At 37.5% G+C, this 13,864-nt stretch overlaps 1 protein-coding gene across 1 annotated transcript in view; it reads right to left on the bottom strand.

Moving 5' to 3' along the window:
* LOC145786125 (uncharacterized) overlaps nt 1-9,575 on the bottom strand; it is a 41,513-nt gene extending 31,938 nt beyond the window's left edge. The window contains exon 1 of the mRNA XM_082597776.1: nt 9,460-9,575. Within this exon, the coding sequence (XP_082453902.1) occupies nt 9,460-9,488 (29 nt within the window). The 5' untranslated portion in view covers nt 9,489-9,575. The remainder of the gene's footprint in view (nt 1-9,459) is intronic.
* Nucleotides 9,576-13,864: the final 4,289 nt, after the last annotated feature.

Genomic DNA, 13,864 nt, shown 5'->3' with positions numbered 1-13,864 from the left:
AAGGAATGTACACGGACAAATTATTTTGGCTTGAGAGGGAAGTGTTGGAAAGCATGTTCAAAAGTTTAAACCAGAAAACTTTGGAGAATTTTTTTTTAAATTGCTGAAAAAAAGTAGCTCATTGTTGTGAAATGCAGTGCGTAATTTCATTTGTGCCGTAACGTTGAGTTAAAGAACATTGCAAATTAATTATTTTACAGACAGCACGGAAGACTTAAAAAAAACCTTTGCGATTTCAAAACAATGAGTGTGAGCCGTGTTTTTCTATCATACGGTACCACTATTTTCGTAGGCGACGTTCCATACTCAAAACTACACAGCTGGTACGGAGCTAAAAATAGCACGCTTGAATCAAAAACGTCAACGTCAAAGTTTGCGTTGTGACGTCACAAAAATCGGTGAGATTAAAAGAAGTCCGATTGCCACAGTTTGCAGAAAAATGCTTTGATTGTGCAAATGTACAATGCTCTCCCAGTCAGCAAAGCTGGTCTTTTTTACATTGATTCAACGTCTGCAGACAATAAATCAATGTAAAAAGGACCAGTTTTGCTGGCTGGAATATACAGCATTGTGTTCTGTAACACACAACTAGTACTCTTTAAGGTTTAACCAAAATTGTAAACAGTTGTAAGAAGTATCAGTTGTAATGTTCATTGCAGCTTAGTCAGCATAGACGTCTTCTCAACAATTACGCCCAGTCGCCCATTCACAATAAACCTTTTTTTTTAGTAAATTGGTTAAACGAATCAATCGTATAATCGTATTAAAACATCTGGCAAATAGGTGATTCAATTAACGGATTTCGTCTGTAGTGAAAAAATTATTTAAATAAGAGAACTTTTTGATTTTTGACAAGCAAAAAGTAGAAATAACAATTCCATTATTGTTTTGCGGTCCGAGTTTAACCATTTGCATGAAGTTGGACTTCAAATAATAATCACAAAATATAGGCTAGGACTAATTGTGATTTTATTACACATAACGGGTCTGCTACTATTCGGTGAGTCCGATTCGGTAAGTCCGATTCGGTGAGTTCCTAACCTCTAACCCTAACACGGCAATGATAATTATGCTATGGTACCCGATAATTTAAAAAAAAAATTGAAAAAATTCCCGTTAAGGGATCGGACTCACCGAATCGGACTCACCGAAACGGGCCATTCCGACACATAACAATACTACCACATTACATACTTTAGAGCAGTGTTTCTCAACCTTTTTTGGCCCAACGCCCCCTTTATGTGCTGGAAAAATTTTACCGCCCCCCAACAATAACGATTAATTACGAAAAGCAAATATAAAACAATAAATACCGTACTATTAATACTACAAAAAGTGCTCAATGCCAAGCAGAGCGAATTACATCAAATATAGGCTATTACCAGTCTCTAAAACCCTCACAGCCTGTTTTACCCTAAAAGGTGGATCATCAGAAGGTCCTTATTCAAATAGAATTATATTTCTATTAGAATATAAGGACCTTAATTATGATGATCCCCCTGTTATGGCAAAACAGGCTGTAAGGGCTTTGGAGACTAGTAACTATATTTGATGAAAAGCAAATATATATTTGCGAGCATGAAAACAGTATAGGCCTACTGATTCAGTGTGAACCTTGGGCTTGGTGAGAAAGTGCCAGTTTCTTCACATTTGGTGTAAAGCCAGTGGGAAACATTCGAAGATCACCTCTTATGGTTGGTATATAGCAGAACAACACAGCTGAATCCCTTTTCCACCAGGTATGAGGTAGGAAATGCTACCACGAAGATACGAGCTCTTTGACAAAGTCGTTACGCTGTGCGGTAGATAGGTTAAACCAGAATGCCCCCTAATAATCAAAACATCCCCCTTAATCCGAGGTAATCATACCGCCCCCCTGAAAAATCAAAACGACCCTTGGGGGGCGGTACCGCCCCCGTTGAGAACCACTGCTTTAGAGTATGGAAACATCTTTCTAATAAAAAAGGGTGCTGGTTAAGCATCGGCCGCCTTAGTCAGTGACGTCATGAAAATGTGTGACGTCATGCAAAAAAACGCAACTACTTTTAGGAAGGGTGCAAAAACGCGGATTAGAAGAAAAAGTGGAATGGCTATTGATTTTTCAATATTTGTAGGGAATAGTGCCTCCAGCTTTCTCATTTCTGCTTAGATCGTTGGAAAGCACGATGCTTCATCTACCCGAATGAATTAATTGCCAAGGCGATTCGATCATTGTTCATCATAAGCCGCCACCCGTTTTCTGTGATCGGTGGATAGTGCCTCCACCAAATATGCTGTAGCTTTCTCATTTCTGCTCGGATTTTAACAATTTTCCTATCGTTGGAAAGCATGATGCCTCATCTACCCGAATGGATTAATTGCCGGTCTAAAGTATGCATTACATTTATGTAGCGCTAACTTAAACTTTACTATTTTGTACCAATTCTTAGCAATTCAATTTTTAAAATAAAAATACCAAACCAACACAAATTAAAAGAGTATGTCTTGCTTTGTGAACCTAACAACTTTCACGTTTATATGTTATCTACAAAACGAGAAATCGTTGTTCAAACGTAACCGCTCGACGAAGCTTTTTACCAAAACAATGCAAACACAAAGCGATCAATTTCGAGTGTTCATTATACGCCGCCCACAGTTTGATGTGATCAGTGAATACTGCCTCCACCAAATATGCTGTAGCTTTCTCATTTCTGCGCGGATTTGAGAAATTTTACCATCGTTGGAAAGCACGATACTGCATCTATCCGAATTCATTGGTTGCAAGTTTAAAGTATGCATTATATTGATCTAGCGCTAATTTAAACTTTACTATTTTGTACCAATTCTCAGCAATTCAATTTTTACAATAAAAATACCAAACCAACACAAATTAAAAGAGTATGTCTTGGTTTATTCATATGTTAACTTTTACATTTATATCTAATCCACAAAACGAGCAATCGTTGTTCAAACGTAACCGCTCGACGAAGCTTTTTTCCAATGCATTTTTCAAGGCGATTCGATCGTGGTTCAGTATAAGCCGTCCACAGTTTGCTGTGATCGGTGAATACTGCCTCCACCAAGTATGCTGTAGCTTTCTCATTTCTGCTCGGATTCTAACAATTTTACTATCGTTGGATGGCATTATGCTTCATCTACCCGAATGGATTAATTGCCAATCTAAAGTATGCATTATATTTATGTAGCGTTAACTTGAACTTTACTATTTTGTACCAATTCTTAGCAATTCAATTTTTAAAATAAAAATACCAAACCAACACAAATTAAAAGAGTATGTCTTGCTTTATTAACCTAACAACTTTCACGTTTATATGTTATCCACAAAACGAGAAATCGTTGTTCAAACGTAACCGCTCGACGAAGCTTTTTACCAAAACAATGCAAACACAAAGCGATCAATTTCGAGTGTTCATTATACGCCGCCCACAGTTTGATGTGATCAGTGAATACTGCCTCCACCAAATATGCTGTAGCTTTCTCATTTCTGCGCGGAATTGAGAAATTTTACCATCGTTGGAAAGCACGATACTGCATCTATCCGAATTCATTGGTTGCAAGTTTAAAGTATGCATTATATTGATCTAGCGCTAATTTAAACTTTACTATTTTGTACCAATTCTCAGCAATTCAATTTTTACAATAAAAATACCAAACCAACACAAATTAAAAGAGTATGTCTTGGTTTATTCATATGTTAACTTTTAAATTTATATCTAATCCACAAAACGAGCAATCGTTGTTCAAACGTAACCGCTCGACGAAGCTTTTTTCCAATGCATTTTTCAAGGCGATTCGATCGTGGTTCAGTATACGCCGCCCACAGTGTGCTGTGATCGATGAATACTGCAAACTGCCTCCACCAAATATGCTGTAGCTTTCTCATTTCTGCTCGGAGTTTAGCAATATTCCTATCGTTGGAAAGCATGATGCCTCACCTACCCGAATGGATTAATTGCCAGTCTAAAGTAGGCATTATATTTATGCAGCGCTAACTTAAACTTTACTATTTTGTACCAATTCTCAGCAATTCATTTTTACAATAAAAATACCAAACCAACACAAATTAAAAGAGTATGTCTTGGTTTATTCATATGTTAACTTTCACATTTATATCTAATCCACAAAACGAACAATCGTTGTTCAAACGTAACCGCTCGACGAAGATTTTTCCAATGCATTTTCAAGGCGATTCGATCGTGGTTCAGTATAAGCCGTCCACAGTTTGCTGTGATCGATGAATACTGCCTCCACCAAATATGCTGTAGCTTTCTCATTTCTGCTCGGAGTTTAACAATATTCCTATCGTTGGAAAGCATGATGCCTCACCTACCCGAATGGATTAATTGCCAGTCTAAAGTAGGCATTATATTTATGCAGCACTAATTTAAACTTTACTATTTTGTACCAATTCTCAGCAATTCATTTTTTACAATAAAAATACCAAACCAACACAAATGTCTTCTTTTATTCATCTGTCAACTTTCACGTTTATATCTAATCCACAAAACGAGCAATCGTTGTTCAAACGTAACCGCTCGATGAAGCTTTTTTGACAATTTTACTGACGTTGGAATGCACGATACTGCATCTACCCGAATCAATTGGTTGCATGTCCAAGGTATACAGTATATTTATGTGCTAACTTAAACTTCACTATTATAACATCAATTACTCCGAAAGTGATATGACATTTGGACAACACCATGAACTCCAAACAGACTTAAGCAATGATATCCATAAGCAGACAATAGGCAAAAAGTGTTTACTAATTCCCTTTAATTGAATCTTGCTTGAACATTTTTAATTATTCCAGACATGTTGGATCAATGTGCTTGGCCTACGCAGTTTTTGAAGTCAAGATTCAGTTGGTCAAGCAAAAATAGTAGGCTACACATTTAGCCAAACGCAGCAACACCAGTTTTCAAGATTAAACAATAGAAACCCTTTAATGATGCAGAAATCAGTAGTCTTAACAGCATCAAATTTTACGTCTTGAAGCAGTTTAACATCGCCTATTTTAATACGAGAAGTAAAATGGGGTGACTTTGGTCCAATTATGAGACACCTCTTACTTTAATTTTACAATGGTTCTGGGAGAAAACTTTAATTATGACCGATATTGAGGGCTATCAAGAGCCCTTACATATTACCAAGTTTGAAGTCATTTGGTCCATGCGTAGAGTATCAAAAAAAAAAAAAACTATAAGTGGTTTTCACTGCAGTGTTTTAAAAAAAACTATAAGCAGTAATCTTTTTTCAAGACATACTCATTGCCAACCCCAAAAACGGGTGTCACTGGCCCCTTTTAGAGTTTTTAAAATACTTTCAACAATCAGCACTCGTGATTATGTATCAAATATCAAGTTAATCGAACGAAAATGTACCACTAATATATGGCCTGGCACCTGGTTTCCGTTTGTATTTCCTATAGGCATGTCAATTTTTGAAATATTAATCTGCACTCCATCAAGCAAAAATTGAAGAAAATGGATCACTAACACAACTAATATCCTGTAATAAACGATAAAAAGTGGAATAACATCATACAAAAGTAGCCAAAGTCACATACTTTGGATTGGCAATTAATCTATTCGCAGGCCTCGAAATATGCGGCGGTCATGGCGGACATGACCTCCGGAATGAACTCGAATGTCTGCCGAAGCCGGCTCATTGGTCGGTCATAAATGACCGCCGCAAAATTCTTGACAAAAATAGAGCTAATGCAGCAAAAATATATTTTAAATTTGAATTGTAACAATTGTTTGTTTAACGCGAACAAATACGGAGCTGAAGCAATAATAGTAGGGATGTGCCGATTACAGAATTTTTGCCGATGCCGATTCTTAAATATTTGCCGATTCCGATTCTTTGGTTAAATGATTAAAGCTGCTTTTAGTTGGCGCTCTACAAGTGGTTGCGATTTTGTTACAAGTTGCTGCCTTTGAAATGTCTAAAAGCGTTCACTTTGTCGCCTACTCTAGACAGTGTGATTTTTTACGGTAGTTCTTCGCTTCTTGCGCGCTACAAAGTGGTGATAGACACGCGTTTTATTTGTTGCGGAAATCAGTGAAAAGAGAAAAATCGCCATTGCTCACAGAGTGCAAAATAAACGTAGCTTAATGCAGTGTGCAAAATATTATCTTGTGCGGTTTGCAGTATTTTTCTCGCAGAATTCAAGAAGGTGCCTGAAACAAATAAAAAGACTAGAGTGTAAAAGAAAATGAACGCAGCGGTATTGAATATACAAAAACCTTTAAAAAAGTAACACACCAGCCTTGCATTCAAAGTGCATCAATAGGCGAAAAAGAAAAACATCTTGTGAAGAAATTAGTATTGTTTTCGAACGCAGAGTTGCAGCCAATCTTGTTGCTTAGCAAACACGTGAAGATTACCGGGTAGCTGGTTTGATTACGTTTGCGCAATCACACGATCGTTTGTTGAACGCATTAAGCGTAATAGGCCAATACTTGGAAGTTACTTCTCTCTGCTTAGTAAATTAACATTAAGCAACTTTCAGTGACTACGAATTTTACAACGATTAAACAATAATTACAAAGAACATTTCCGCTTTTTAATATTTAAAATTAAAGGCACGTAAGTTAAAATGCAATATCATCAACTTTTCTCCAGTTGCTGGAGTAAGTCTGTTCCGTTGAGGCGTAAAAATATTGCCACCTGTGCTAAAAATTTGTTCGCTTTCGATCGACGATGGTGGTGACGAAAGCAATTTATTTGCAATTTTGCTCAGCTCAAGAAACATAGTATTATTTGGTTTCCACCAAATCATTTCTCTTCTTGCTGCGCTAAAAATGTCTGCATTAAGGTATATTCTACAGATCAAAGAAAACTCCCTAATTTTGCCGAATGCCGACTAGAGCTGGGACAGCATTTGGCTGTAACATAGTCCGTTTCATGGGTTGAACAAACAATCAAGTGATTATTGCGCAAACGAGGTAATCTTTTTTCACGTGTTTACTAAGTGACAAGATTAATTCACTGCAATTCAGCGTCTGAAAAGAGATAACTTGCAACTTCACACGTTGTTTTTCATTGACGCCCTTTGTTTTTTTTCTAAAAGCGTTTTGAATCTTTCAGACAGTTGTTCTCATTTTCTTTGCAGTTTATACCCCCTCGCTTTTTCTCTTAACTTGCTTTTAGCACCTCGCATACTGCAAGCTAATTACTATTACGTAATAATCCATTTCTCCTTTAACTTCTAACCGTTGTGTAATCATTTAACTTTTATATTTTATCTGGTCTGACTTTCTCTTTGAACGTTTTTTGTCATTTCAAAGAAAGAAAGTATTTTGATCTCGTGCCTACTAAACAAGAGTTTACAAAATGGCGGACAATCGTCATAATTTAGAGTTTTAGACTACCGCTCTCCGAATGCTAGTTGACGCTGATGCGGTTGTTCAAAGAAGCCGTTCTTTGATCGGTATTTCCACGCGCTCGCGCTACTTTTGATTAGGAAACTTTGATAAAGAATTGGCAATTTTTTCCGATGCCGATTCTCCAAAAATTGCCGATACCTGCCGTTTTCGATTAATCGGCACATCCTTAAATAATAGTACAGGCAATTGCTTTAAAGATCACATTAAAGTGGCCTGGTTAACGAGCTGATGTCATTGAGCTATCCGCCCCGATAGCTCAATTGGTTAGCGCGTCACTTCTGGAACGAAGAAACTTCAAGATCAAGCGGCGCTGGTTCGACTCTCGGGGTGTGCGCTTGAGCAACGCACGTTAAGGACTGCTCTCCATTCAGCGGCATCTAATGGATGGAATAGTTCCCCGGCAACAAGACTTCAACAATCGGAAACTTTACTCTGTCAATCTCGGTGACCGGGCCTGCGTCAGTGATCCAAAGCCTCTACAAGTATGCGAAACTGCCAGGATTAAGCTCTGCAAGAAGCTTTCCCAGTCCGAGGATAAAGATTCAATCAATCAATCAAAAGTAGCCATTTTTACATCATTTCAATGCCTTGCAATGTTGCCTTGAAATAAAGTTGTCTGAACTTTTCGGCAGGATATATTGTATTCTAATTTTAACAATGCGGATTATGGCGTTACATTGATCGTTTGTTAAAACGATACGTCACAGAGAAGCAAGTCTCAGCCGGGTTCCGCACGTGCTTAGGCGAATGTGGCGACCTTATTTACGCTGATTTCAATTGTGTTTATTGCGTCATTACACGACTGTCATTAACGCACTGATTTATTTGCAAGCAATCTGCTCCAGTATACTTCAGGGTCGGTTAATTAAGCCATCAACCATTGCAGAGTTATTCTGTTGTAGAAAATCTTCTTCTACAAACACGACTACTGTGGTGTGATTTTGTGCAAAATTTACATGCAAAAAATATGTCCGGTTGAGATATTAAATGTCCGCTGAAAGGGCCAGTCTGGTAGGACATGCTTCACCGCCGGAAAAAAGTACAAATTTCGAGGCCTGTCCATTCGGGTAGATGAAGCATAATGCCATCCAACGATAGTAAAATTGTTAGAATCCGCGCAGAAATGAGAAAGCTACAGCATACTTGGTGGAGGCAGTATTCACTGATCACATCAAACTGTGGGTGTATAATGAACACTCGAAATTGATCGCTTTGTGTTTGCATTGTTTTGGTAAAAAGCTTCGTCGAGCGGTTACGTTTGAACAACGATTTCTCGTTTTGTAGATAACATATAAACGTGAAAGTTATTAGGTTAATAAAGCAAGACATACGGTACTCTTTTAATTTGTGTTGGTTTGGTATTTTTATTTTAAAAATTGAATTGCTAAGAATTGGTACAAAATAGTAAAGTTTAAGTTAGCGCTACATAAATGTAATGCATACTTTAGACCGGCAATTAATCCATTCGGGTAGATGAGGCATCATGCTTTCCAACGATAGGAAAATTGTTAAAATCCGAGCAGAAATGAGAGGGCTACAGCATATTTGGTGGAGGCAGTATTCATCGATCACAGAAAACGGATGGCGGCTTATGATGAACAATGATCGAATCGCCTTGGCAATTAATTCATTCGGGTAGATGAAGCATCGTGCTTTCCAACGATCTAAGCAGAAATGAGAAAGCTGGAGGCACTATTCCCTACAAGTATTTAAAAATCAATAGCCATTCCGCTTTTTCTTTTATTCCGCGTTTTTGCACCCTTTCTAAAAGTAGTTGCGTTTTTTTGCATGACGTCACACATTTTCATGACGTCACTGACCAAGGCGGCCGATGCTTCACCAGCACCTAAAAAAGACCCTATATGTTCAAGCTGCATGCTACAAATACGATTCTCAGGTCTAGGTCCTTGAAAAAAAGTCTGAATGTTCACACATGGACTGGCGGCCTAGCCTATGTATCAGAAAGATTTAAACTTTGTTTTGTGCTGTTAGTTTTTTAAACGACAGTATTCATCCTGAATAGTGAATATGGTACCTCATAGTAATAGGACATTATTTCACTTACGGCTTTTTCTTGTCCTTCTTTTTTCCCATTGTGTATTATTAGTTTCAATAGATACTTTGTAATTAATAACAGCATCTAAAACAACAAAAATAATGTGTCGCATTTACGAAACATCTGTAGAAATAGATAAAATCACATTGGACTTCAGAGCTACATGAAACTTTAGTAGTGGCTTTAGTTGCCATACGAGTAAATCATAGCCTGGAACCATGCCTGGAACCAATGTTTCCTGAGTCATTCAAGCATAATGCTTCTAAAGTTGTCTTTTTCTTTAGCTAGCCTATGATCTGTGAATTGCCTGTTTGATCAACAAGAAACAAAAGTTCTATAGCATCAAAACTCATCCTTGATGTATATACGGTACCCAATTACCCATGAATAGATTAATGCAGTGGTTCCTAAACTACGATAAGGTTTGCAGACTGATAAGGCCTGTACAGCAGTTTCTGAGGGTCTGCAATAAAGAGATCTAAGTACTTTTTAGTGATTTTGACCTGGAGTATCTTAATCTTTCTATATAATACGATTTAAAGTCGCTTGTTCCTGTACCATCACAGTACAGTACTACCGGTATTTAGTGTGGTTGTAAATACCTACACATGTAATATTTGAAATTTTAGGCCTATGCAGTTATTCTGGATGATAACATGATGTTAATCAATTACCGGTTTATTTTTCTCAAAGTTTCATCAATCACTGGTACAGTAGCCCAACTGAGATGAGAACGAAAAACCTTATGAGGTCACCACATCAACTTTCTAATGTACTTGAAGCTCTGCAAAACAATCTCTCAAATTCCTGATTGTCCTGTCTGTATAAGCATCAAAATTAAGGGTCTATATCTATCTCTTGGAAAGATGAACAGAAACAGCGATTCATCGCTCCAAATTCCATTCTCTATTGACAAAGTCCAAAAGCAAAACCACAAAATGTCCAATGCTAGGGTTGCCAGAGGTTAATATAAAAAAGAGCCCAAGCTTATGCAAAAAGTAGCCCAAAAGTAGCCCAATTTTTTTTGGGGTTCTAAAATAGAGCCCAAATTGGAGCCCAAGTAAAGAAATAGGCTATTATACAAAATTCTTCAAGAGCGCTTGATCATCAGTCCCAAATTATAAGTGTTTTTCCAGTTCTTCACATCTTTCAGACAGATTGGCAACCATGCATTCACTCAACTGTTTGTTAAAATAACTACAAACAAGTACCGGTTCCACACCAAGCAACACAAAAAATGATTTAATTGCTTTTCGTGATGAGCTAACGCATCAAGAGTGTTCCCCTCAAGACCATCAACAGTTTTGATAACCCACCTTGGTCGATTAACGTAGAAACTATCTTTTTTTTACTCATATAAATTGTTAAAAAAAATTTCACTAGCCTTTCTTTTCTCATCTTTCTACATTTGTAAAAACTTTATTAAGGTGTTGCGACCATGCCATAACTGATTGTCCTGCTTTGGCGTCATGCACGTTATAGCGTCCGTGTTTTGTTGCTTCTACCTTTTTCTAGACCCTTGCTATGTTTGAAATATATTGTTTTTCGTTGTGATCGTCAAAAATAAAAACAAGCTGAACTGATGTCCACTGCATTTTCATGAAAACCTGGATCACTTAAGTTGCCAGGATTGCCAGATATTAAAGCCTAAACATGCACATTTTTGAAAATTAGCATTTTTATACGTACCAAATTGGTAACCCTGCCTGACCGAGGCCTCCAAAAACGCTACTCCTCAATGAAATAATTATGAATTAGGTAAAAATTTTAAACATGATACAATTTTTACATAAAAAGTTATATTATATTTGTAAAAAAAGTAGCCCAATTGGGCGCCAACCAAAAAAGCGCGCCCAACGCGAATTTTTGGCGCCTGGAGAAATCAAAAGTAGCCCAATTGGGCGTAAAAGCGCCCAATCTGGCAACCCTATCCAATGCCCATTTCAAGAATAGCGTTTCCAATCGTAAAATATAAACTAGGTTTTTGTGTTAATGTTGAAATTGCAAAAAGGTGAGATTTAAGAATTTTTTTTTTTCCATTTTTTTTTTTTCTTTGTCGGAAAAAAAACAGCAATGATAAAGTTACTAATAGTTTACGGAAACAAACCAACAAAAGGAAACGGCGGCAAAACCACAGAAGTTTAAAACGTGCATGCGATGTAAATTTAAAGCATTCGTCGATGAAAGTAAAGTTAAGCACGGCCACCAAACCAAACAGTTTAAAATAGATGAATCTAATGGATGGACTAGGTTTTTGTGTTAATGTGGAAATTGCAAAAAGGTGAGATTTAAGAATTTTTTTTTTCAATTTTTTTTTCTTTGTCGGAAAAAAAACAGCAATGATAAAGTTACTAGTAGTTTACGGAAACAAACCAACAAAAGGAAACGGCGGCAAAACCACAGAAGTTTAAAACGTGCATGCGACGTAAATTTAAAGCATTCGTCGATGAAAGTAAAGTTAAGCACGGCCACCAAACCAAACAGTTTAAAATAAATGAATTAGTTGAAAGAATCAGTTGGTTCCACATACCCAGTGATGTACGCGCATACAAAAAATATTGACGCCGTCAGCGTTAACGCAAACGTTCGAAACACCATACGCCGTATGCGTCAACGCAACTTGTAAAAAAAGTTGGCGGCGTCAGCGTCAGCGCATACACTAGCGTAAACTAATTTTGTTTGCTAGATGCCAAACATTCACACGGTATAAACCACTCGAAACAAATAAGTTTTATTTTGATATTCCACGAAGAAACACAAGCATCTGAAAGCATTCATCTGACATTTTGTTGTGTTTTGGTTCCAATATGTCTTAGCCCATTGAAAACATTCTTTCAACTGCAGCGCTGGAAGGTATTGGCGTGTTGTAGCGAAAAAAATACATTAAAAAGTATGCGTTGACGCTATGCGCTAAAAAACGCGAAAACTTTATGGCGTAGCCTCAAGCGCAAACTATCCAAAAAAATGTGGCCGCAAGCGTTAGCGTAAACAAAAAGTCTACGCCGCAAGTATGCGGCGTATACGTACATCTCTGCACATACCTAAAGCAACTGGAGGTGTGACAGTTGATGTAGCCATGCGGGGACGACTGAATCTCACAACCAATACAAAAAAAGAAAAACACAAACACGAGCATTTAATAAACGTAGCCTACGGTGAGCCTATTATACAAAAAACCAGGGGCGGCTCGCTAGTGTGTGCTGCGGTGCTGCAGCACTCCCATGAAAGTTTTCGCAAAAAGTTTCTCAAATATCTTAGCTTTTCTTCGGCCCAAAATGTATTTTATGTTCTCTGTTCACAGAATTGCTGACTGTTATATGTGTAAATTACATTTGGAAACTGTGCGTGCCAGGAAATGTGTGCTGTTTTGAAACAGCACACAAGCAGAACGTCGTAGAGGCGTCGATCGTGACGTCGTAGAGCCGCGTGTTTCATTGAATTGCCTGTACAAGCGAATAGCAAAGGTATGTGCTGTCTTCGCAGCAGCACACCGGCAAAACGAGAAAAAAGGAAAAAAAAGCACAGAGTGAAAAGTCGATGCACTGTGTCTGGCTTCGTGGTGACGTCAAAAGTAGTTTAAGACGCATTAGCGACACCAGTGTAAATCCACCTTTGCGCTGTGAAATTACGCATTGTTAAATATTACGCAATAAACCAATTAGTAGTTTACATTTTTGCTGATTAGTATTATTAGGGTAGCTTTAGTTAAAGAACCCAAATACGGAGGCACTAGAAAAACTAATACTTTTTAGGATAGGTCTACTTCCTATCCTTGGAAAAACTGCTTAAGTTTAATATGTCTTACAACAAGCAACGTATCTAGGCTACATCCAAAATGAAAAGTGACATAGGCCACGGGAGAATTTTTGTCGAGTAGGTAGCCTAATAAAAAAACAAGCGTTTTCTCTTTTAATCATTAAGAACGTGTTATTCACATAGCCTATGTTTGTTGATCGTCCCCTTCAAAATATTACACATTTGCAAAACTTATAAGCCAAGTTTTACATTAAACTTTTATCACAATTTAGAGCTAAAATATGCTCAGAATGCACCAAATCAAATGTAATTTTCTGAAGGAGACCCCCCCTCCCACTGTTGTATTTACCTTCGGCAGCACCCCCATTTTTAGGACTCACCAGCCGCCACTGCAAAAAACTATATAGGCTACAGTGTTTCGTTTGCAAATAAAATGAACTGTTCGCAGCAACGACAGTGGTGTAGTTTTAAAACAGGAATCAATAACTGATGCGTTCAGGAATATACACTAATTATTATTTAAACATTATATTATAGTGATGATCAATGAAAATGATCTTGATGGCATGTGGGTGACTTCGGTATCGGAGAGGGATGGAGTTTCTTGGCGTTTTTCAAATGAATTTCCAACCAAACGGCTGGAGAGTGATGCAGCTTC

Source organism: Aplidium turbinatum, chromosome 17, assembly GCF_918807975.1.
Source record: "Aplidium turbinatum chromosome 17, kaAplTurb1.1, whole genome shotgun sequence".
Lineage (NCBI taxonomy): Eukaryota > Metazoa > Chordata > Ascidiacea > Aplousobranchia > Polyclinidae > Aplidium > Aplidium turbinatum.
Note: the sequence above shows the minus strand (reverse complement) of the source record. Positions and strands in the feature narration are given on the sequence as shown.